Consider the following 25,318-nt stretch of genomic DNA (forward strand, 5'->3'; position numbering starts at 1 on the left):
CACTAGAAACAAGTCATGTTAAGCCTGTTTATTGTCTATCAGTGGTAATTTGAGTCCTGATTTTATTATTATTATAAAGTTAACAGCTAGCTATCACTGAATGTGTCTTATTAACATGGCTATTACAAGTAGATTTATTATAAACAATTTACACAGGGCTTCAAACAATTTATATCACACAAGTAATACACTAAACACAAGTTTTGTACATTATTTCTCTAAGCTTCCCTAGAAGACTATTATAGTTCAACTATCTCTGGCTTTTCTTGAGTAACTGATCATTAAAATAGACATCTAATAGACAGTGGTGCCATGCTATTCAACAAAACATAGGACAAACAGTATTACATGAGTCAACTTTAAATTTTGTTTAAAAAAATAAAGAAATGAAAATGGATTTTAATGTAACATATTGAGGGAAAAAAAAATCACTGACTCTATTTTATGAAAGGAACAAGTCGAATTGATCAGAAAAAGATATTAATAGAAAATGGTTTACTTTTCAACATGTTAAGCTGTTTATTGATGAAATAGAAAAATGTTGAGCAATTTATTTAAAGGCGGTGCTAAGAAATTCCTTCATATAAAAAGAACTGTAAGCTATTAGTTTGTTGGATTTAATTAATTGAAATAGTGCCAAGTTGAAATTGTTTGCCTAAAGTTAAAGAAAGAATTAATGCTGCCATCTTTAAAGTAAATGGTGAGAGATTGATTCTAGTTTGATAGATGTGTTTATCACTTACAGTTAAACATACATAGAGATCTGATAACTTTATATAACCTCTGATGACAGCCATAGACCACCTTACCTTTCATTGAAATAGTTGAATATCTTTTAAGCTGGTGAATTCCTGCAATGTTGGCAAATGATTTTAGAGTGATTTAAAGGCTGTTGATGTAAGTCAATCAAGTGTGATTGATATAGAAATTAACGAGTCACTTGACTGAGTCTACATGGGAAGCACTGTACAACAGTAGCAGTCTGAATATCAACGGGATGAATAACTATGTTACTGGAACTATTGAATAGCCACCGCTTCTAAAATCTGTTATCAGTAATTTAGATGGTTTCAGTCATTCCCACAGTTTAACACTATTTCTACCAAGCTTATACATGTACTTAATCAGTCAAATATACAATCAGTTGTAACACTCCTGGCTGATAATCATAATACACATCAAATAACAGACAAGTTTGACTTAAATGAATATGGTTAATTCAGAATTAGAATAACATTTCTATAAAAAGTAATTGGCTAGATACTAGAAGCTGTTCACAACTCGGGGGGAGGGGGGGTGTCACGGTGGCTAAGTGGGTAAGACGCTGGCCCTCTAGCTTGGAGGTCGTGTTTTCGATCCCTGCATTGGCCGAGAAAGTTCACCCAGATTTTCCGGTGCGGTTCCCCCCTTGTCAGATATGCAGGACATGGAGGACCTAACATGGACAGCTGTCTAGTCATTCGGATGATACGAAAAACCTAAAAGATCCCATGACAGTTGGAATTTTATATAGAATCATCCCTTTTAGTGAAAATGTAAGTGATGTTTACAGTTAAAGGTGCTTATTGGCCACTGTATATTGCCTTGATAGAATATAATGAGATAATGTGAAGATAGATAATGCTATATCTTGCTACCATTAAGATTACCAGTAATAAACTAAATTCAAGAAACTAAAATATCCCAGATTCCTGTTTATCGGTATAATTTGTTATGGGGGATATTCTAATAGATAGATACCAGCATATCTATATGTACATGAGAATGGGTTGTGGAAATATATTGCATTCACTAAATACTATTATTAAGATAATGAATTAGACAAAAGGTGTTGAATATTCATTAATCTGTACACAATAGATGGTTTTATATGTAATAAATAAACAGTAGATGGTTGGAATAAATGTAGTGTCTGGTAAGTGGAGACATTGACAGCAACAAGATAGTGATTTTATTCATATTGAAGGTGTTGGTGTCTGAGGGGTTATATGTAGTGCCAGTGATGGAAATACCGTAGGGAAATCAGTGAGTGCTTGATATATTGCTACTACAATGTACTTGCAACATACTTTAATACCTATTTTACTTGATAAGCTTCCATTGCCATCATTCTCTTGACTGACTGGCCGAGTTACTCAGTTATCAAGACACATTCATATGTTGAGTGGCTATAAAGCTGCCCTGATCAATATAAGAGGCTAATTAAAAGCACAAAAAAATTGAAAAGCATCGAAGAGATGCTAATGATAAGAGTAAAAAATACTCAGTGGGAGAGATGAAAATGGTTAAAGAGGGACATTGACCTAAAATAATTAGTTTTAATAAACATAGGTACTCAAGATTGTTATAGTTCAATTGATTTAATTATAAAACCATTATTACAATCAATAAAGATTTATGTAAGTAATTATGCACTATATATAGGTACTTTACTCTCATTTCAATCATTTTTCCATACTTGATGCGTATGCTTATAATGTACCTTTCAGACTCTTTTAAGTTTTAAAAGTCTGGCTATTGTTAAGCAAGCATTACTTTGTTTTCTGAATGCAAGAGGTGGTGGAGGCTGCAAATAATCCAGTTTAAAATACCAGCTCCATATATACCTCTCTTTGAAAAGGCTTTTCTTTCTAATTGGCTTATCTTTGTCCTATGAACAGGGAAACTTTTGTATTAAGAATGGTTTTAAGTGTCTCATATTGATAAAAGTTTAGGAACTTAACCACTGTTATTAATAAAAGTTTTAAGTGTCTCATATTGAGACGTTTTAGGTATTATGAAAGTTATTGGGAAGTTTTGAGCACTGTTATTATAAAAGTTATAAATGTCTCATATTGGGATGTTTTAACCAATCATATAATAAAAGTTATAAGTGTCTCATATCGGGATGTTTTAACCACTCGTATAATAAAAGTTATAAGTGTCTCATATTGGGATGTTTTAACCACTCATATAATAAAAGTTATAAGTGTCTCTATCATATTGGGATGTTTTAACCACTCGTATAATAAAATTTATAAGTGTCTCATATTGGGATGTTTTAACCACTCGTATAATAAAAGTTATAAGTGTCTCATATTGGGATGTTTTAACCACTCGTATAATAAAAGTTATAAGTGTCTCATATTGGGAAGTTTTAACCACTTGTATAATAAAAGTTGTCTCATATTGGGATGTTTTAACCACTCGTATAATTATAGATTTAAGTGTCTCATATTGGAAAGTTTGAAATACTCGCATTATAAAAGTTTTAAGTGTCTAGTGTGGAAATTTCAGTTATGGTATGAACTACATTATTATTGAAGTGTTAAGTCTCTCATCATAAGTTTTAACTCCTATGACAGTTTTCATTGTCTCATAATTAGAAATTTTAACAATCAGAAAAGACTCCTTTGTTTCATATTATGTGTCATATATAGAAAGTTTTAGCCTTAAAATAAATTCACCCCTCTAACATCTTGGATCAACTACGGGTATTGTAATATATGTCTGTTAGTAGACACAAATCATGGCATGTAATTTGTAATCTATAGTATTTAATGACAACTACGAGGAATTATACTTGATTTCCATTAGTTGATTAGCATTGAATGACAGTCATTTACATAGCCATTTTCTTCACGTCTGCTTCTGTACTAAGAGGAAGAATGGTGGCGCTGTAAATCATTCACATCTGCTAATAATGAAATTGAAGAAGACACTTGAAACTTTATTTGGAGAAAAAAAAGGAAATTTCTTTGCAAAGTTCTTTCATGGAGTAAAAATGACAAATATTTGGGTCAGACGGAGCTTAGTTGAGCATGTGAATGTATATCACACATAACAAATCATATGATAGAGTCTATTCAACAGTAGACACTCCCATTGCTTTGTACAGTGTGTCTGTATATACATGACACAAGGGGCAAAGGTAACATCTATTGTCAGTTTTCAAACATTGTTAAATCTTCCCCAGAAATCTGATCGGTTTGAAAAATTATGCGATTTGACCCTTGACTGAATGTAGTCAGTTGCATTATTGGCCTTTCCTCAGATTATACACAATCAGGTATGAATATAAATGATTAATAATGCCGAAGTTATTTCATTCATGCTAATCCTTTTCATAATGGCTTTTCGTAAGATGAAGTAATTAGTGTATACACTAAACCTACAGTTCATTTAATAACAAAAAATTTAAAAGCTGTTTTGTTACCAATAATAGATTCTCCTCTATTTGTTGCAGCTCGGGTAAAAGATCACTACACATTCTCAATCTGTTTTAGTTTTTTTACCCAGTTTTACGACAATAATAGACATGACATGGAAATGTTTCCAGAAAAGAATGAAGCCAGTTTCTTGTTTTCATAATGGCAATTTCACACTTATAATAAATATCTTGTCAAATATTTTGTCTTTGTAACAAAGATTATTGATCAATGTTTAGTTCTGAAACCAGATACTTCAGTGGAAAACCAAATCTTCAGTAGAGAGGTCTGGAAAAGCCACAGTAAAATCTGTTCTTTTTGCCCAGCATTTATATGGTAACATTAATGAATCTGTTAGCTGATGACTGCAGCCATATGAATATAGGATATTAACAATAACAATAGGTATATGTAGCAGGTGTTATTAATGATGTTAAACACTTGTCATATACTCTAATATATCACATAAGGCATGTCAAATATGTCATGACACTGTGACATGTCGGATGATAAGGGGGCAATATTATCAGTCCCTGAGAGCAGAGACATATGTTATGAAAATAAGGCTATAGATAATAACAGTGACATTATAACAGTAAAGATCATTTCTTGCTCTTATGAAGGAATTATCTTTAGTGGTCAAGGTGGACCTTTCCTAAAGGTGGATAATTTAATGTAATACAGATTTAATTAATGTCTTAGATTTATCCCTTTTATTTTTCCTGGTCACTGAAATTCCTATATTTTCAGATAAAAATAAGTGTGAGTTTTTGAAATTGGGGGCCTATTTAACCCCAAGGGAACATTACATTTAAATTTAAAGAGAGTTTTAAAAAAATAATTTCTGAAAATTCTAACTTCAGATCAGTATATCACCCTTATGTATTCTAACATGTAGTCAGTTTGGTGTTGCTGTGTCATAATGTACATTTCATTTCGTATCTAGATTTTAATTTCTGATATTTAATTAATCAATATTATGTAATCATAGGATATCATAACACAGGTGTTGCTCTTTGAATATTTGTACTTATTGAGTCTTCTATTGACTACCATGGCTGTGCTCAATAAATCCATTGTTCTTTTATGAAAGTAAGTCGAACCACATGCATGAACCATTATTCAAGTACTTGTAGCCTTAGTGTTGTTGATATTGTTGCACTTTCATCTAATTATGTTGTCCTTATTTTTTCAGAACGATCACAACTTTTTTTAGATGAGGCACAGAACAGAACTTCCGTTCTTTTAACTCACATGCACAATATTCCATGGACAAAACACCACGATGCAGTGAAAGACTTTTTTCTCGATTTAGAGAAATATATTACAGGACAGAACGACAATCTACATGAGAGTGTGAATACTTTCTTTAGTAAACTCTTTCCTTCAGTATTCTATTACACTTTAAATGATCCATCTTTTATACAAATGGACGACAAATACCACGATTGCCTTTCTATGCATGCTGAACAGATCCGACCCTTTGGTAAAGTGCCTCACGAGTTAAACAAGAAACTACATCATTCCTTAAAACGCTCCAGATCCTTTGTCAGTTTGTTGACCAATATTGTGGAAGCCATGAACACCACTGAAAATATCAACATAGATAAAAATTGTGTGGATGCCGTCACCCGTCTACAGTACTGCTCGCGATGTCACGGACATACAAATGTAAAGCCATGCCACGGTTTCTGTTTAAATGTAATGAGAGGCTGTCTTTCCACTCTATCTGATATCAGTCCGGTTTGGGATACCCTCATTGTTTCCATGGAGAACTTGGTTTCTGATTTAAAAGGAAAAGGTAACCTGAAAAATGCTCTCATGTCTATTGATAAAAGTGTTTTTGATGGAATATTAGAAGCTATGCAAGGTGGTCCTAGAATTCATAGTAAGGTGAGAATTATGCAGTATTTTTCCTCAATCTTCTAATAAGCAAATTTGATCTTTTCAAGTTAGGAAGAGTAATCCATCTTTCGCTACATACAGTATATGATGAATTTTTTGCAAAACCATTATTTTTCCACATTTATGACCGTTTCTATTTTTGAAACATTAACATGTATATCCCATCTTGATAACTTTTTAGTAAAAATATTTTTGTGGAGATATATGTACATAATGTAGCAATGTTTTGTGAAGATTTCTTGCTCAAATGTTAGAATTTAACGGAGACATGATTGATTCTGTAAAATCATTGCAAATCCTCTACAAATTTTGATGAAAAAAAAATATGAATTTGAAGATAAGTCTCCAACATGAAATGACATCAAAGGAGTACTAAGTCTTGCAGCTGGACATAAAATGATAGGCTAGAAGCGATAGTTCAGTTATGATTGATTTATTTTGGAAGTGATCAAGAGACAAGCGGACTGTGCGTATCAGTAATACCAGGTTATGATATTGATAGATATGAGGAATGATATCAACTCGTTTTGTGACTCCAGTAAATATTACAATAATTTGGTGATTATGATAAATGTGATCACAAGTTCATGTCCATAGAATATGCCGATCATATTCCAAGTTGCGGGTATGAAGTTGTCTCTGGGCAGATTGATTTACTAGTTAAATCTGCATGCATGCCATGTACACTGATTTATGTTAGATTATGATTTAATATTTTCTACAATCGATCAGTTCTGTTGATAATGTCAGGAACATTAAACCTCCGAAATGACTCTTCCACAGTGACAATATATTTTGTTTAGCTTACTGCATTAACTGTAGGACCTCTGATCACCCCAATTCCAAATTTTATCAGTGATCTGATATTCATTACATTTTGTCAGTTCATTTGTTGGTCATAATTGTTTGAATTAATATATATATATCTGTAAATTTACTAACAGGTTATGGAACACTGTGCCAAGACAACCAAAGCTAATACCAAACAACAAAATTACGATCAAAAGATTGACACAACATTGATGATGGCACCAACTAGAGACCTTTCACATCTATCTCTTGAAGAGGTTATAGATTCAGTATCTAAGCGACTCAAAGATTCTATGGGCATGTATAACCGCATAGCAGACGGTATTTGTCGCAGTCAGACGGCTTATGAACAGGAAATGACATCATCACAGTGCTGGAATGGAACAGATATTGGACAGTAAGTTTTAGAAATATTTTCCATTCCCAACACAAAAATGATACACAGGCATGCATTTTGATGACTCAATTTTAGAAAAGTACAATCAAAAATGTTTAATCGTTTGAAATGTTTGTATGATCTCTGTAGGAAATCTGTTGGACTGGCAAAAAAATGTTATGTTTCAGAAAATAGATTTTGGGGAACAATTTGGATCTCCAAATTCTGCACAATACTATTAATAGTTAAGCATCATTTCTTTACAAAAATATAATTGACATGCAATAACACACAGATCTGAAAAATACATTTTTTTTCACACCTACAAACAACCACTGCAGATAAAAAAAATATCATTAAATATCATTGAACCAACTGTAACAAAAGAACTTCTACAAACATTAAACTAAAGGCTAAACCATTTTTATCTGGTGTTCTCTGTAACATTGACATTAAACTCCAAAAATTAGGAGCAAAGGTCACCTTAAAAACTTGTCATTTTGATGGTGTTACAGAATGAAATGTTGATAGATATAATGATAATATTCTACAGTTTAAATATAATAAACTTAATCTGACTCAATAACACTGTTTATGGTTTGAAAGGCAATAAGACCACCTGAATAATCTATTAAGATATATCGTACTAAAATTTGAACTCGCTTTCAGCCTTTAAAACAATGTTGTTTTGAATATAAAGATCATTTAAAGACATAAACCACATCCTCCATTTATGTGAATGAACTAAAAACAGTGAAAATATTTTCAAAATCACAAAGGGTGAATAAAGCTTAGAAGCTGTGAACTGCAACACAACACTCTTATACACATCAACAGAGTTGGCTTTTGGCCGTCGGGATGTTTAATTTTCTTAGGCTTGCCGAAGATTATAGATGCAGGCTTATCATTTCAAGAATGCAGCAGAGACTAAATAGCATGTTTGTTAAAATCTGGGTATGAAATTTCATGACCTGTAAATCAAGGGTAGCTTTATATTTTTCTTAAATAACCATCTAAGTTTGATAGTAATGGAGAAGGCTGAGGATGAGCTAACATTTGGTTAGCATGGAAATTCAATCCCAATTTCCTCTCATTGAGCTACGTAATTTGATTAGTTAAATTTTCCCAGCTACATAGAGAATTATGATTTGTTACCGTGCCGAAATTCTTCCCCTCCAGTAATGTGAACTCAAAGAAGAAATTAGATGATTGTTTAGAAAACATGCAAAAGTACTTTGTACTGAGTGATAATTAGCTTATTTTTTATATTTTAAATAGTGGTGGCCATTTGCAATCTGAAACTAGAAAAATTTATAAATCTCTGGTGTATCGGTTACCTAAGCGTTCTTTAATCAAAGGGGCAACATTTGGAAAAGAGATTTATTGCCTTATAGATTTGACTAGTATCATTGCTAATCTAAGAAATTGATTAGACTGGCATCTTACATGGTTTGTAACAGTTATAGATGATGATATTGATAAATCGACAGCCATACTCATATTGACCATCCCAAGCTCAATTCATATCATTCTATAGTTATCAGGATTAGTCTTCATTTGATCATCATTTTCTGCCTGACTGCTTCTACTAAAGATTAAAGGGAATATTTTTATGGTTTTTCCACCGTGACTCATATCCATATAATATCATCTCACTCAATACGCTGTTTTATTACCTAGTGTATTGTATCCCAAGATTAACAGTTTAACTCTTGATGAATATTGACTTTTAAAATCAGTGAGATTTTAAATATTTATATGATATTAAATTTGGAATTTGAGATTTTTCATTTTAATGATTGTTAATTAAGGGAGTGGTGAAATATTGAATATGTTAAAATGTCTAACTCTTAAAGAGGCATTAACACTTTCGGTTTGATTGTATACAAAAATAAATGAAGCAAGTATGAAAAAGTGCCAGAAAACTCAGAACAGTCTACATTCAACATAAGTAATGAAATTACACAATAAGACTATATGAACTGGGAACTGTCCATGATGTCATCCCAGCCATTTTGGAATTGTGACATCATATCAAAAATCAAACTCTGTCAATGATCACAAGCATGCCAAGTTTCATGTTAGTTGTTCTTGAATTAACAGAGTCTTAGGTATTCTTTGAATGGTGTCAACACAAGACAAAGAACAAGAAGATGATTAGGCATTAATTAGGGATCATTATAAAAATCTTTAACACTAGTAGGTCAGTGCTTGGAATTTCAATAACAAGATGAATCTGGTGTTATTTTTGATCAGAAGCTATTAAAAATTTATTTATTTTCTCCATGAGAGTGATAATGGTTCTTTAACATCAGACATTAACTAATTATATTCAAAGAAAAGGAATCAATTTACAATTTGAAGTCAAACAGAAGAGGATACAACAGGATAAGAGATGTTTAGAATGCCAGAATAAATAGTATTTTTATATGGTAGATAATTAGCATTAAGAGTTGTAGTAATTAAAGCACAAGTCTGCTCTTTGTGGTTAACATTGTGAGGTGTTCTTTTGAAGTATTTCTGGGAGCAGACAGAATGAGAGTTTGAAGTTGTAATTGTTGCAATATGGTGATAAAGAACAGATGTATGTGATTATTATGTGTTGAAGTTTGTTTAATATTACCTATTTGTGTTGAAGTCTTAGATTACTCCACAACTTTTAAAACATGAAACCAGTTTTAACACCCGGTATGTACTAGACATAACTGGCATTTTTTTCCTCACAAAACCTAAGACCTGCCCCATTTTTTATGGGAGAAAATGAGTAATATAATAGAGATCAGGTTACTATCGTGGAGTGTGGAGTACCCCACTACTCTATGAATGGTTAGCTGGTGTATAGCGATAATAAATGATAAACACATATGAAAAATGTTCTTTTATTTAAATTTAACAACAGCATGAAATTATATTTTCTGTAGAATTTGTATTTACAGTTTAAAAATCATTCAGAAATATTTGGTTACATGGGGAAAGCCTTCATTAAAAGCGCAAATTTATAAGGATACATAATTGAAACAAAATTGAGGTACTTTTTGATGAATAATCTTATTTTGAATGAACATTGAATTGCAACTAAGTGAAGTTAGCTAAAGAAATGAAACTTGTCAGTTTGCCAAATCTTTTATTCTTTAATGAGAATTTTTCGCATGCTTTCAACTATCCAATTGTTCGGTATACATGTAAATGTATTAAAGTTTAATAAACTAATCTCTATTCTGTATGACCTTGCATCTAACAACATTTGTTATCCTGTAAATCTTTTTGTCAACAGAACTCGATAACCCCCAAATTCTTCCCTCTATTTATCATTTACTTCCTTTCTTTGTTGTTCAAAATTTGATATTATATCAAAAATGTGCAGATCTTGAGGTTGAAAATTGCTGTCTGCATCTATGTGTACATCTGGAAGCTGAAATGAAAGAATATTTTGATCAATCATTACATGTTTTCCCTCCCAGCTGGCTCCATTTTAGAATTGCTATCTGAGAAAATGACGGCCAATTCAGGGTTGTGTTGTAATTTATTTGGTATTAAAGATGTGCACTTCACTATCATCTTTCTACAAACTCGAAATACGCATCACGGTTTACTTGCCAAATTACCTTAACAGAAAATATTACACTTAGTGCATTTCTATTGAATTGTGCAACGTTTGTAGCCTGGGTTTTTCACATGTACTTGGTTACCTTTTAAAACAATTCTAATGCACAGTCGTCTTAATCTTTAATATACAATCTTGACATTTTCGTGGCTGAATGGTATTCAGATTCTGAACATATTTAACAAAGATATTGTGATTGTGGATTTGGGCAAGGCTTTCAACTACATGTGTAGTATGCAGAACAGTTTTTTATTCAAAACCTTTTGACTTGATTCATTTTATCTGAACATTCCTTAACGGGTAAAAATAGATCCACCTACGTATATGTCAAATTAATTTGATTGATGTGAATTCCAATAGGATTTCATTTGCATAAATAGGAATCTTATTCATAATTTTTAATATAGTATTGATGATTAAAATTAAAAATTGATTAAAGATACATTATGGGAGATAAGATAAAGAGATGGCAGTTCTCGCTATAAGTATAATAGTTAAAAACTAGATAGTGTAAAGGTAATTTGCTGAAAATTTCAGTCAAATTGATCCACTATGAGCCGAGAACGAAGCGGGTGAAATTTTCGCATAGTCTCGGTCATCATTACTAAAATCATTAATATAAACAGCATAGTCTCGATTATCCACTGCTTTGATTTAATTATCAGTGGCCGTTAAGTGGCATATAGGAATCTAATCCAGCCAACATCGAAGGCTAGCCTTGACATCAAGAGTTTATTATGGTCTGGATAAGTTAAATAATGTCTAATTGATAATTTAGATAACATTTCAGGCCTAAAGAAAGACTTATAATAAGCAGATTTTGGTCTTGCATAATGCATGTTTAACAAATTGGTATAGTATGTGAATGAGGAGTACATGTAGTCTGATTGATATGCCTCTGCCCTGGTCTGACGTACCCATAAAAAGAAGAAATTGCCATTTGTCAGTCTCAAAATTACGTAAAATGTCAGTGTAATGTTAAACCCCATTATATTTCTATTTACATAAAATTCTTGTTACAACCATATGCTTTTCAAATTGAAATAATTTAAATACAGATATCTTGTTGGCCGTGAAAAGGACAGGCTATTTGATTTCGCCAGTTCTTGATATTGTTTCAATAAATATATTAAAAAAACTATATAAACCAGTGTGATGCCTCTTTCTGATTTAAATAAAATTGTGTTTCTGAAAATTGTGCAGGATTGTGTTTAACCACCAGTAATAAATTGTGATTGAACTGTGATAAGAACAAGTATGGTACACTGTTGAAGATATTGATTATAAATGAAGATCTTAAAATAAAACAAGAACTCATTATTAATTTACAGCTAATTGGTATAGAGTATATATACATACTATCTCAACACTCCTTATACAACTACTCAGCCATACCAATCTATAGTCTACTCCTTATTGTGTTGTAGTAAATATCTTGGAAGCATCCTATGAAAACAACAGAAGCACATCTACATACTCTTATTAAGCTTTTGTTCAATAAACAATTTTCTGGCTTCCTCATCAATTAGACATGAAGTCATTCATCATAAATGACAGAAAAGTTAGGCTTCATGAACATTATAGAGAAGAAGAAGAAGTGTTTATTAAAGTGTTTATTATATTTACATATCATAATTCAGTTAAAAACTTAATTAAAAAGAACACCGCCTGACCATAATGGCCTATGGGACACTGGATATATCTATAATTCTAAAAAACAGATTAATATTAGATGAAATATCATATTATAAAATAGTTTCATATATCTTTTAAAAACCGGGATCTCCTTTGAAACATGTCAAATATAAAATTGTATATATCATACTGGGGTTGTTATCACTAGAAAAAAATACTAATAACTGTCTCTTTTATAGACATTTTATAGAAATTTACGTCTATCTTATGCATTTCTCAAAAAGTCTATAATGAAGGTCGGGTACATTTTGCATTTTATTAAAAAATGGGATTCTGTCTCAATTTCTGAGCAGAAGGGACATAATCAACAAATAGGTGGGGTTGGGGGATGACTGTATCTTAGTTTTTCGATCATTAGATCTGTTGAACTGTTGATTAAGAAATATGGGTTGCCAGGCAACAGTTAAGATCATTCAATAATCACACTTATACATCCTTTGAAGCTATGTGCTTTTGATCTAGATTTTCCACTGAAAACTTGTATCAGCTTGATATATATTTAGATGGTCTTTTTGCGGGGAATGAGTTAATTCCACTGCAAGATCTAAATGGTTGCTTATAAATGAATATAATTTCACAGGCCAGAAGCATCATAATAGGTTGATAATAATTCATTTGTTGCAGATTATCTGGTATGATCTTTATCCCTTTCATCATTATGTTTATTTTTGGAATATTGGGAATAGAAATTCTTTTCAAATGGGAATTAATATACCTTAAATAATAATAATAATAGCAAAATGAAATGTAAAGATGTTTATTCAGGTTTTGTAATGTTTGAAGTTTGACATTAAAAGATACAACAACCCACGTCTTTTACAAATTTTTTATATGAAAATAACAAATTTACAATCTTTGGCGTCAAAAAATTTCAATATTGGATGCTTTTAGTTCATGGAAAGTTCATCGTGACTGAAAATAAAATTGGTATCAATTAAACTAGTTACATAATGATTCTTGAATTACAATAATTTGATCTAATTTAGAAAAGATCAAAGAAGTTGAGTGCATTGTCTGTTTGATATTTGGGACCCGTGTCTGTAATTTATTGTTCAATATTATGATAATTATGAAAGGTGGTTCATATTTAGACTGTTCATATTAATTCATGTGTTTTCTTGTAACAAAAACTTGCTACTTTGATGAATTTTATTTTGACATTCAATTGAATAGAAGTTCAGTAATAATGGACACAGAAAGAGATTTGATTAATAGTTAACGATGGTTTACGTAGAACTTTTTAGATTTGCTTCAAAGAATGTTTTCTCCTCATTTAGATTTTACATTTAAGGGCATTGTTTACACAAATGGAACTTATAAAATACAAGAGAAGATACTTTATTGTAATGAATAACATGAAATTTTATTGGCATATAGTTATCAATAGGTATCACAGAGCATTTTAACATTTAATATATGTCATGTGAAGAAAATGTTTGCTATGAAGGAATAAATGAATCTGATAATGTTGAGTATGATATTAAAAGCCAGCCATTCAAGTCATGTGAATTCAAAAATACAATTTGTCAAATCTTTGATCTTAAGGTCACATGTTGATCTAAAGGTAATGTTCATTATTTATTAGTTACACCACTGCCTACATCTTATCAGTGTATAATTTCTTATTCAAATATTATTTCGCTTATAAAGAATTTTATGTGTTAAGATGAATGTGGGCGTTCAAGGACAGATTTGGAAGCCCCATTGGCTAAGTGAAATTTTCTAGAGTGAAAATAAGCTTTAAATCAATACTTGAAAGTAGATAATGTAAAATATATCTCATAATGTGATCCTGAAGTATTTTATTTTCGAAATAAAAATATGAAGATTAAGTTCTAGGTTGGTGTTTTAATAGGCACTTACCACCAGAAACTAGTAAATAAGGTTTGAATAGACCCAGATAGACGGTAGCAGTTAACAGCCATCAAACTGACCAAGTTTATGTTGATAAATTAGGCTGTGTTATTAAATGTTGCTCGGTGGGTAGTTATTTCAATAAGATCTATGGTATAAATGATATTAAAGTATGTGTTTAAAGATTAGAGCTATAATACCATATCTTGGCTAAAGTGTAAATATAGGTGATAAAAGAACGACACATAAATCCTAGTATGTAGTCAAGTTTACAGCTTTGTCTTACTTTAAAGGGATTTTTTCACCAAAACAATATAAAGGATTAATTTCATGATTTTTTGTATCAATTTTGAAGAACGTTTCATATTCTGAGCGAAATGTAAAAATATAAACAGTTAGTCTATAGTTGGTAGACTTATGAACGTCGTGGTTTATAACAACAGCTGTATTTCAACTCAATCATAGTATTTTTTAACTGTCAAAATAATCTAAAATATTTCATGATCATGTTGAACTGTGAATGATCTCTCTTTAAAATTAAAGTCCTGTACAGTAAACACTTGATATAAATAAAACATTATTTGTAGTTGGTCTATTGACCTGCAGTGAACAGTATTTGGGTGAATCTGTTTCATCAAGTCAAGGTTTATCTATGGTATATGCACCTGAATTGATGACTTTTGGCCAGCAGATAAAGTTGTTATTAAAATATTTGACTATTTTCATCTTATGAATTTGTTCATACAATCCGTCGAATAAAAATAAGTTATGGGTGTCATGTACAAGAAAGAGTGTTACTGTACACACACAATTCTTGAACACCCAGTATCACTCATCATTTATTGCGGAAATTCACTTAGTGATATATTATTGTAAATTTATTTGTATATTTTTTATATTGTGAGCTTTCTTTTGGTAAACCCAAGCATCCAGTTTCTCAAATGAAAGTGGGTGGTAGAAGATTGAAGCTTACTCTGTCTTGTGCAAAATCTGACAAACTTTTAAATTATGTTAAGGAGCTAATAAACTAAGTAAAAACTTTTTATGTTTAAACTAAAAATGAATATTTGACTTATTATTTAATATGAAGTAACTGCTGCCAGTAAAATTTTGTTATTATTAATCATCAAAGGGATAAAAAGTCATGTCTTTGTGTTTATGACCATATAAACTTTCATATCATATGGTCTATTAGGTAAAGAGGTATTTTAACATTGATAAATCGTAACACCTAATTCTTTCCTCAACCCGATAATATTTCTTCACTTCCAGATTTCTATATTTTCACTTACACTAAAATCTTGATGCATTGTAGGATTGAAATCATGACGATGTTCATGAACCATATCACCACCAGTTTGTCTTGTTTATATTGATAAAACTGAGTGAATGAAGCAATACAGACAGGTACCAAAAAAAAGGGGTGAAAAGGGGCGCCTTTTCTCTCTCTTACCTCTCTTTAAATACCATCTAACTCCACAAATGTAGCAATGTGTTAGGTTGAGCCGTCCTTCATTTGTAAATCCTGGGAAAAATGTTACGTATCAGCCAGTGGACAAACAAGAACTGAAAACTTGACGTTTGCTATTGAAATATCTGCAAACAGTCAACTTCTTCATCACTGCATCTTTACATCAGCTCAAACACATGAAATTCAGTGATAAGACCAGATAGGCTGCTTCTCTTTCCATACTGCACATAACTATTAAGGATTATTTTTGGCTGTAGTTTCTCTGTAATTCTTGAAATGACAGTCAATTTTACTTGAATATTATTTATTATTAATGTTTGTTTATAATTTATTTACAAGAACAATCAAAGAAAATGGTCTGTAGATGTTGATATTTGTATATCAGTGTTAAAAAGTTTTTGTCAGTATTTGTGAAGCTGTTGCTGGGAATCCATGGCCTAAGCTTATTCAAAGAATACATTTAAATCATGGTGTTATTGCACCTATCAAAAATTTGGTTAATGGTTAAAATTCTGTTTTACAATTTTGCTCAATGGTCCATAATAAGCACTGGGGCTCAGATAAAAAGAGCAACAAATTTTTTTAAATGAAAAGATGGGTAAGAAAAAATTGCTTTTACTCAGCTTGTAGTGTCTTTTTACAGTATCCTTTTCTAACCTGATTCCACAAAAGCATCCCATGTTGGTGCATTATTGGAAACCTAATTTATTACCGTTATATAAAATTGCTAGCTTTGACTACCATATTGGTGTCTTGTAAGTTGAACATGACATGAAAGCATACCAACCATTCATTGTGATGTTAAAACAATAACACTGTTTGTTTATTTGTGTAGTAGTCCAAAATAAACATAATGCTTTTTCACATACCGCTGTAACGGCATTTTTCCACTGTATACAGAATTACAGATCTATGTGATTGTTAGCTTGCCTGCTTTAAGTCCCCGATTTTCAAGAAGGGTATTCCACGGGACTGTCACTAAGTGCACATTCTGGTTGGCAGCAAATATCTCAATGTGCAATTCACACCCAGCATTCTTTGCAGAGTTTTTTTTTTGTGTTTCAATTCATGAGTGACTCAGCTCATTCATTATGTTGCAGATATTCAAGTCTGTTCATCAATGAACTAGAACTCTTGGTTATTGATATCTAAAGCCATGTTGGAAACCAGGTGAGGTCAACTGGGTCAAATAGCAGAAGTGTGGAAGTAGATCCGAGACTCAATAGTCAGATACATATCTGACATTTTCCAAGTTTAAATTGTTGTTGGATCATTATAAATAGGTTTTATTCTGTTCAAGAAGGAGAGAAGACAAGTATTAAGAAATAATGCCTCGACATTCGATTTCTACAGGGACAAAAACTAGATTTTAATTTGATTTAGAAAAAGAAATAAGAAATTTTATTCAAAAGTAATCAAATTAATTTGAGATTGATAATAAAAAACTGTCTTGAATGTTATGCTATGGGTGATTGACGAGACAGGACAAACATTGGTGACTTATTGATTTGAAGTAGGTTTTTGAGTGGCGATGAAATAGGAAGTGTACTTTGGCAAAGTTATCATTGTAACTGTTTAGAATTGTTGTAATCAAAGTGTTTTCCATGTCTACCCCGCCCACTTTGTACCCCCAAAAATGTTGGGAATGATGAAATAATCAATATTGTTGGAATTCTAGAAATTGCGTGGGACGCATACTGATAAAAAACAAAATTCCACAAAAAGTATTAAAATTGTCTCATTCCATTAATAACTTTAATTCTTCTGAAGACTTATCTGACATTTTAAAAAATGATTTTGACATATAGAACCATAGAAAATCATGCCATGAAGTTGGTGTATTCTGTTCAATGCATAACTCTTGGTCAAATCTATAGTTTCTACAGACAAACACAATAGACGTTTTTGACCAGATAAATTCTCAAATTTAAAAAAAAAAAAATGTCATCATTAGATATGCATGTTTTCCCTAGCAAATATTGGAATGATTTTAAGGACCAAATGATCAAATTATAATTTTCTTTTGTATACATAAAACCGGTAAACTAGGTTTTCATGCTCATAGTTTGGATGATTTTGCAATTTAATGGCTCTCTCGATTGCATTATGTACCAGACACATGCTTTATGCACAGCCGGAGTAAAAAATCAATAGCTAAAGTAGTAATTTTCAATGTTTTAGTTTATGCTTGATTTATCTGTGGAAAAACAGATAAATATTTAACACTGAAAAAAAAAGATATTACTTTGGGTAACATGCCATTTAGAGCGTAATGATGTTTTAACTTATATAAGTGTTATAAAAGTCTGTTATATGCAGTCTGTAGCCTAGTTTTTACTTAAATTGTTTGTAGTTTATCTTTTGTAGAAAATAGGAAATTCAGAGTGCAGGTTGTAATACAGGTTACAAAAATGGACTGGCCTTACAAAAAATGACCCACTCAGAAGTTGATAAAGACAACATTTCACATTTTATAGTCAATTTAAGCCTTTGAAAATAAGCCTTAAATTGTAGTTAATTATTTCCATTTGTTTAATAAGCTATAAATCATGTGATAATTACACATTTCCGCTAGATTTCTCCTATAATATAGTTGATAACATGGGAATTAGATCATTTAATCCTAAACTTGAGCTTTAATTTATGTTTTGAAAGGAACTGATTGGAATTCCGATCATTTATTATGATATAGAGAAAAATGTCAAAGGTCACCAGTTGACAAGACATTGTTAAGAATAGCTATGAGAGAAGGGTAGGAAGTTTGTAGAAATAGGGATTATCCTTGCATAGTCGGATTGCTCGGCCTTCAAGAGCAACCTCTCCAGTCTTTGTCTTTTTGTTTGCTGATTGGTTAGAACAACAGGTTTGGTAAGCACTAAAACCACGTAACCAAACCAAGACCATTTGGACCCAGTTTACGCGAGCATTTTAGCAAGCCTTGTGATTGTTTAGTACAGTGTTAGGCTGCAAGGAAGTTTGATCGAGGATTTGGTGTTCGTTTGACAAACATGTTTTTCCCCTCTCACACCTCGAAAACTAGGGGCTTTAGTTCACGACAATTTAGGATTAGTTGTTTTATTTGAAATAATAAAATGTAAGGGGGGAGTGTGTAGTAAAAGCTAACATGAGTAAATCTTTAAATTGTTCATACCTCAGTTAATCTGTTTTCATAACATTGTTCCACTCCTTTGATAATAAAGAGTTCTCATTCATTTTACTTCTTTGTAACAATGGAAGAGAATTTTGTTCTTAATAATTTTTTGATAATAAAAAAACAACTGGGATTGTTTGCAATACAGAAAACTTTAGTAGCATGTTTGCAGGCATGACAGTTTTGATTTTCACCCACCCAAAATTGAAACAAAATTCTACTTGATAGATATGCCAAATGTGTTAAAATTGCACCCTGCATGTTAGATTATTTATTAATGAATATTGATTACTTTCATTCTCTGCATTTTTGCTTCACCTTTGTGATATTTATTAAGCTATGATTATTATCAGTTTATGGGAATTGCAGGCACTTTTGAAAGTAGAAATATTGTTAAGAAAACAAGGTTGGTATGGCTGGTGATGTAGTGGGATGATTAGACTATAATAAATGATAATTAATATTGACAGTAAGAATCTCTACTTGTAAGATCTAATGAATGAGTAGAGAGAAGGTCAAACTTTGATGAAGAATGATATTAAATTGTTCTATGTAAATTACCAACTAATGGTACAGATGTAGTAGTTGATGTCTGGTGTCCATCTGGTCATGGTCAAGTGAGGTCAAACCATTCTAAATCTGGAAGGTCCATTATATTGTAATTGAAGAATGATAATAGCATAAATTAAATCTGTTATTCAATATACAAGCTTATCTGAAAAGGTCCACAAATAGATATTAAGGAAGAATGATAATTGTATATAAACTTTAGAAAGGGTTATGTCAGTATTGTATAAAATATGAGAATTTTGATAAAAGGGGGTGCTAGAAAATTTGAACAGTACTGGCAAGGAACAGTATCTCATTGTTCAAATGGTACATAAAACCAACTTGACATGCACATTAAAGAAACTTTGACAGTTAGAATTGAATTGCTGTTCAGGCAAAATTCCCCTTATTTCATACTGCATATAGTATATTTCCATTTTAATTATCCTGGTAAGTGCTGAAAAGTAGGACTTTAAAACATTCATTCATTCCTTCTCACAGTTATCAATGTAATTTATACACCTATTTTAAATACAGAGAGTATGCCATATATGGTAATATTCAACATTTCAACATTACCAATCTATTCTTGATGGTAAGGTTAACACTTGATGTAATAAGTTCTGTTATTTATGTTTTAAAGTAGATTTTTATGAAGCAATAAATACACTGTGGTATTTCATACCAGTGTATATCTAATATGTAAATTTATGTAGTGAATGACAGAGTTGACATACTTTCTTTTTAAATGGCTGTCTTAGTCATTCATAGCATTTCAGCTTGCAAATTCTGGTGACCTTGAGGAGTGTGTCACCATATGAATTTTATGAGCTGTTTAAAATTGACAAAAGCAACCAGATATCCTGAATCCAATAGAGACCTCTCTGTCCTGAGTTTCCTGAGTACAGTCATGCTAGTCATGAATAATTATTGAGGTAGTTACCTTATTGTAATAAACCCATCCAATGTGAACCCTACTCATCATATCATAACATAGCTTTTAATAATAAAAGACCCCCACTCCCTCTGCTAATTCCCACCATTAAACATTTGGAATAATGAGACCATAATGCACAAGATTAAAGTCCATCCTAATTTGTCCAGTTTGATATAAACAGTTTTAGATTAGATTGCCTTAAAGTTTTATTCATGGCAATTCCTTAATACACAATTTGTGTATAAGAGCTGTGTAAACATGTCATATGTTTTACTATCTTGACCTACTGAGATTGGGTACCATTATTGATAACGGTAAATTAATATAAAGTAATTAGAACAATAGAATAGTTTATGATATATGCCATGACAGCTGTTATAACACACAAACCTTATACTTCACTTACACAAAATCTATTAAATATTCTTTTTACTTGACAGCTGCTTCATTTCAATGTCTTTAAACAACCTCTATATTATCAAAAATCACTTAGAATTGACAGGTTTGTGACTGTCGAATTCATTACTAGTTATCATTATTAAAAGTAGTTAGTTTCTTGGCCATCTGGTAAATATCGCCATTTCCTATCTTAAAGGAAAACTCTAGAGTGGATTTATAGAGGTGAAAAATTAAATCTCTATTCTTTGGCACCTAGAAATGGACACATATGGGTCGCCTCGCATATACATGTAATACAAATGTATATAAACTGATTTACATTCGATTGTTTCTGTTTTTATACGCCCGCATTGAAATGTGGTCATATAATGTCGTGGGCCTGTCCATCTGCCGTCCGGCATCCACAATTGCTTGTGGGCACTCTAGACGCTAAAGTTAATATCCATTTGATTTTAAATTTATACACATCATTTAAGGTCATGAGACGAAGACGCCTATTGATTTTCACTGATTTTAGATAATTACTGCCAGAGTTATGGCCCTTGATCACTTTGAAAAATCTTGTGGGAGCTTTCAAGGCTTAAGTTAATATCCAATTGACTTGAAATTTATACACAGTGTTTAAGGTCATGAGAGGAAGAATCCTATTTATTTTCACCGATTTCCTATAATTACTGCCAGAGTTATGACCCTTGATCACTTTGAAAAATTTCGTGGACTCATTTGAGGCTAAATTTAATATCTGATTGACTTTAAGTTTATGCACCATGTTTATGCCTTGAACAGCTAAATCCATAATATTAAATGTTTTGTATACTAAACGTTAGCATGGGCCAAACAAATTTTAATCATATTCTAATAATTACTTAATGAGTTGTTACTCTTAAAGCGATAATTTCATGTTTTCTAAGAAAGTCAAAACATAATTATTTCTATGTCTTTTGCTCAATAGGTTATCAACTCACTATTATATGATCATAGGTATTATTCTCTCACTTAAAAATCCTTTGACCCCGGAAATAATAACACAATTACCTCCCTTGTTTTTTTATTCCCCCCATGGAATAGCTATCTCCAAACGTTTGAATTTGAAGTTGAAAATGATATTTTTGCCAATTTCTCAACTGGCAATAGTGAATTATAGGATTAATAGGATTATTCTTTAACAAGGTAGGACTGTTTATAGATACCATCTATTTTATGGCTTTATTTTAATAAATTTTAAAAATATAACTTAAAAATATGAAATTGCAACTTTAATCAGATTATAGTGTATTATAAATGTTTCATTACCGACAAGAGTATAACTATGCAACACCTCTTGTTGACTGTGCGGACGATTTAGCTGCTGTGGGTGTATGTTTTGTTGCCTGGAAATCTATCTTTATTGTAATTTGTAACTGAATACACGTAAATTGAATGGCAGTCTTTGGTGGCTGGTGATTCCAGTCTACACTGGTAGTAATTCCCTGTGGGGTATGTTTAGCCTCGTTCATTGAGTTGCTTCATTACAAATGACTCTAGAAAGAATTCTGGCACACAAATCATGTGCCAATTTTAAAATGTTCATTTTGTCTTAAATATTGGATAGAAAGAATTCTGGCACACCAATCATGTGCCAATTTTAAAATGTTCATTTTGTCTTAAATATTGGATATCAGAAGCCAATCTTTTTATGGTAAGATAACAACATCAGTGTTGATTTAAATTGACTGATAAGTCCTGTTTGCAATGAGGAAGACTGGATGATATTGTGTTACACTGTACAGACTTGCCACCTTTAATGAAAAGGATACCAAAAGAAATAAGTTTACTTTCATGATGAATGTTGATCAATCGGATTTACTCTAAAATAGTTAAATTTGTCAAACATTTTTTACTTATTCATTATCGATGTAAGCTTATAAGATAAGTTTAACTACAGGCTTTAATATACAGATAAGGAAATATTATTAAGAGTTAATAATTATTTCAAACTGATGTTTTGTTAATCATCCTCCTCTGTTCCGTCATCTTTAGATATTACCCTGTCACCTCACTTCATTTAGCCATCGGATATAAGTAAAGAGGAAATATATGATGGTACTTTTCCTTCTTGGTTGATTAAAAATCTATATACCGTACATATACTTGTAAATGTTAAGAAGAATATGAAAGAAATTGACAGTATATGAATTCTTTTATAATCTTGTAATCTCTGGCAAGTGATAATACATAAACAAAAACTAACAGGATTTTTTTCTCCTTAGCTATGTTTACATGGTGTAGTAATACGAAGAGTGTTTGTAAGTAATAAGATCATTTTCGTATCTGGTGTAATAATTTGCCCATGAACATTCACATATATTTTCTATCTTTTTTTTTGTTTAGTACAAATATTCAACATGTAGACGTGTATAATTTATAGGCAGTGAGTTTGATGTGGTGCCAAAAACTCGTTTCTTCAGGGAGTTCCACCATATCTAATGTATTTGATTATATCTTCTAACAGCATGCTTCATAAAACTTCAAATTATTTTTAGGGAAAAGGTTTTTAGAAAGAGTTATATGGTGTTGATATAGTATGATGGGAAATGCTCTGGTTTATCGTTTTTTTCCCTCTTGATTCGTCTATACGCAGTGTTTTAGCCTAACATAAAGAAACTATTATCAGCGAGTTGAGATCTAAGAGCCCCAGCAACCACTCACTTTAAACTAATAGTTCACTGATATATTGTCGTCAATGAAAATAATTGAGATTTGTAAGGTCTTATCATAACGTGTATTATACAGTTGGATGATAATGATAAGGAGATCTTTGATGGCTTTAAAAAACATGATTTTTACATCTGACATAGATTTTGATAGGAAGTTCTCAAGTGTTAAACAGTTTTAAAAGTTTTAAAACAACATAAAAAGTTAAAAGATTGAAAACACAAACTTTGGAATTCATACACTTAAAACAACTCTTGATTCGTGGCCAAAATCCTGAAGTATCATGAAAATGGTTTGTAAGTTTTCTATTAAGTTAATGTAATTAATGGTATTTTAATTAAAATTCTAGAAAACAATTTAATCAAGAAAGTAAATATAATGAAGACAGGATGTTAGTATAATACATTAGTGGAGTAAATTTGGTGTGCATGTAATACGTTAAAATTAATAAAGAGAATAATACTTAACCATGACAAGGATTAAGGTTCTGTTCACATAAAGGAATAGTTGAAGTAATGGTGTGGCAAATAATCCATTTTCCCAAATGTGAACATAAAGGTCAGTGTGAGCCACCTGACGCTATGAAACTCCATTGTTGTGTTATGGTTGAGACAAAAAAATCATCTCAATGATCCTGCTTAGGGAACCCTGTACTATAGCGGATGATGAATCTACACTTTGCTTAACTTTATTGTCAATTTGAAAAAAAAAATTATTATACACAATAAAAAGGTGCGGATAATCATGTTTATTGGCGTAATATTAATATGATCATGATTCACTAATCACTGGAGTAATATTAGCATTATCATGATTAACTGTATTAATGTGATCATGAATAGCTGTAATCATCAGAGTAATATTTAATCATTAATCAGATTATTACTGTAAGGCCGTGTTGAATTGATTCCTTGTTTCTCCTGCCACCACTCTGGCAATCATGTGCGGTAGTGCGGTAAACACAACACAAAGTGGGTTTCAAAACACAAAGTGGTCTGGCATAATACCTATATAGTCTGAGGGTTGTGTACCATTTTTAATAATATTATAAATAATCTAGTTATATTATTGGTTAGAATAAAAACACAGATAATATTTAATTAAATAAATTTAATAACAAACTAAAATTTGTTAACAAGTGGCTTCTTTGTTTAACTTTTTAAAAAATGAAATAACCATATTTTGATATAAATTTTCCGTATTCTTGTGTTAAAATACAATGGAAACATTCCAGTTAGACGATATTTGATTTTCTTGTTGAGTTATAGATGGTTTCGATAATATCATCGAACGTGAAAGTGCTGGGAATAACCACCGAAGTCGAGTCGAGATAAGTAAATTCGCGTACCGGTCGGCCTAATTTATTTATTGATGTTCAAGGAAATAATAGTGGTCCCGTTTGTTCGTTCGTTCGTTAAACTCCAGAAACGAACGAACGGGGCCACTATTATTTCCTTGAACATCAATAAATTAGGCCGACCGGTACGCGAATTTACCTATGTCCCGGCATAGCTCACCATTTTGTAAGGCGTGCGTTATTTATTACACAAGATATGATTGGGTAATACTTGAATAATAATGACATGTGTTATAATTTTAGCCAATGAAAAATTGATTATTCAGGTTCGCGGTTGAATATTAGCGATTGTCTTACAGTTTATAATATGCTTTCTCAATAGCCGAAAT

At 31.4% G+C, this 25,318-nt stretch overlaps 1 protein-coding gene and 1 long non-coding RNA gene across 2 annotated transcripts in view; one reads left to right on the top strand and one right to left on the bottom strand.

Moving 5' to 3' along the window:
* Nucleotides 1-25,318, top strand: part of LOC126819317 (glypican-5) — a 76,354-nt gene that overhangs the window by 21,861 nt on the left and 29,175 nt on the right. Inside the window, exons 3-4 of the mRNA XM_050547307.2 lie at nt 5,383-6,080; nt 7,037-7,299. Coding sequence (XP_050403264.1) covers nt 5,383-6,080; nt 7,037-7,299 — 961 coding nt within the window. The remainder of the gene's footprint in view (nt 1-5,382; nt 6,081-7,036; nt 7,300-25,318) is intronic.
* On the bottom strand, nt 10,252-16,089 carry LOC126819410 (uncharacterized). Its single transcript, XR_007679614.1, has 3 exons — nt 15,885-16,089; nt 12,242-12,328; nt 10,252-10,690 (listed from the first exon to the last, which is right to left on the bottom strand). It is a non-coding gene; the product is annotated as an uncharacterized LOC126819410 (long non-coding RNA).

This window comes from Patella vulgata, chromosome 1 (genome assembly GCF_932274485.2).
Source record: "Patella vulgata chromosome 1, xgPatVulg1.2, whole genome shotgun sequence".
NCBI lineage: Eukaryota > Metazoa > Mollusca > Gastropoda > Patellidae > Patella > Patella vulgata.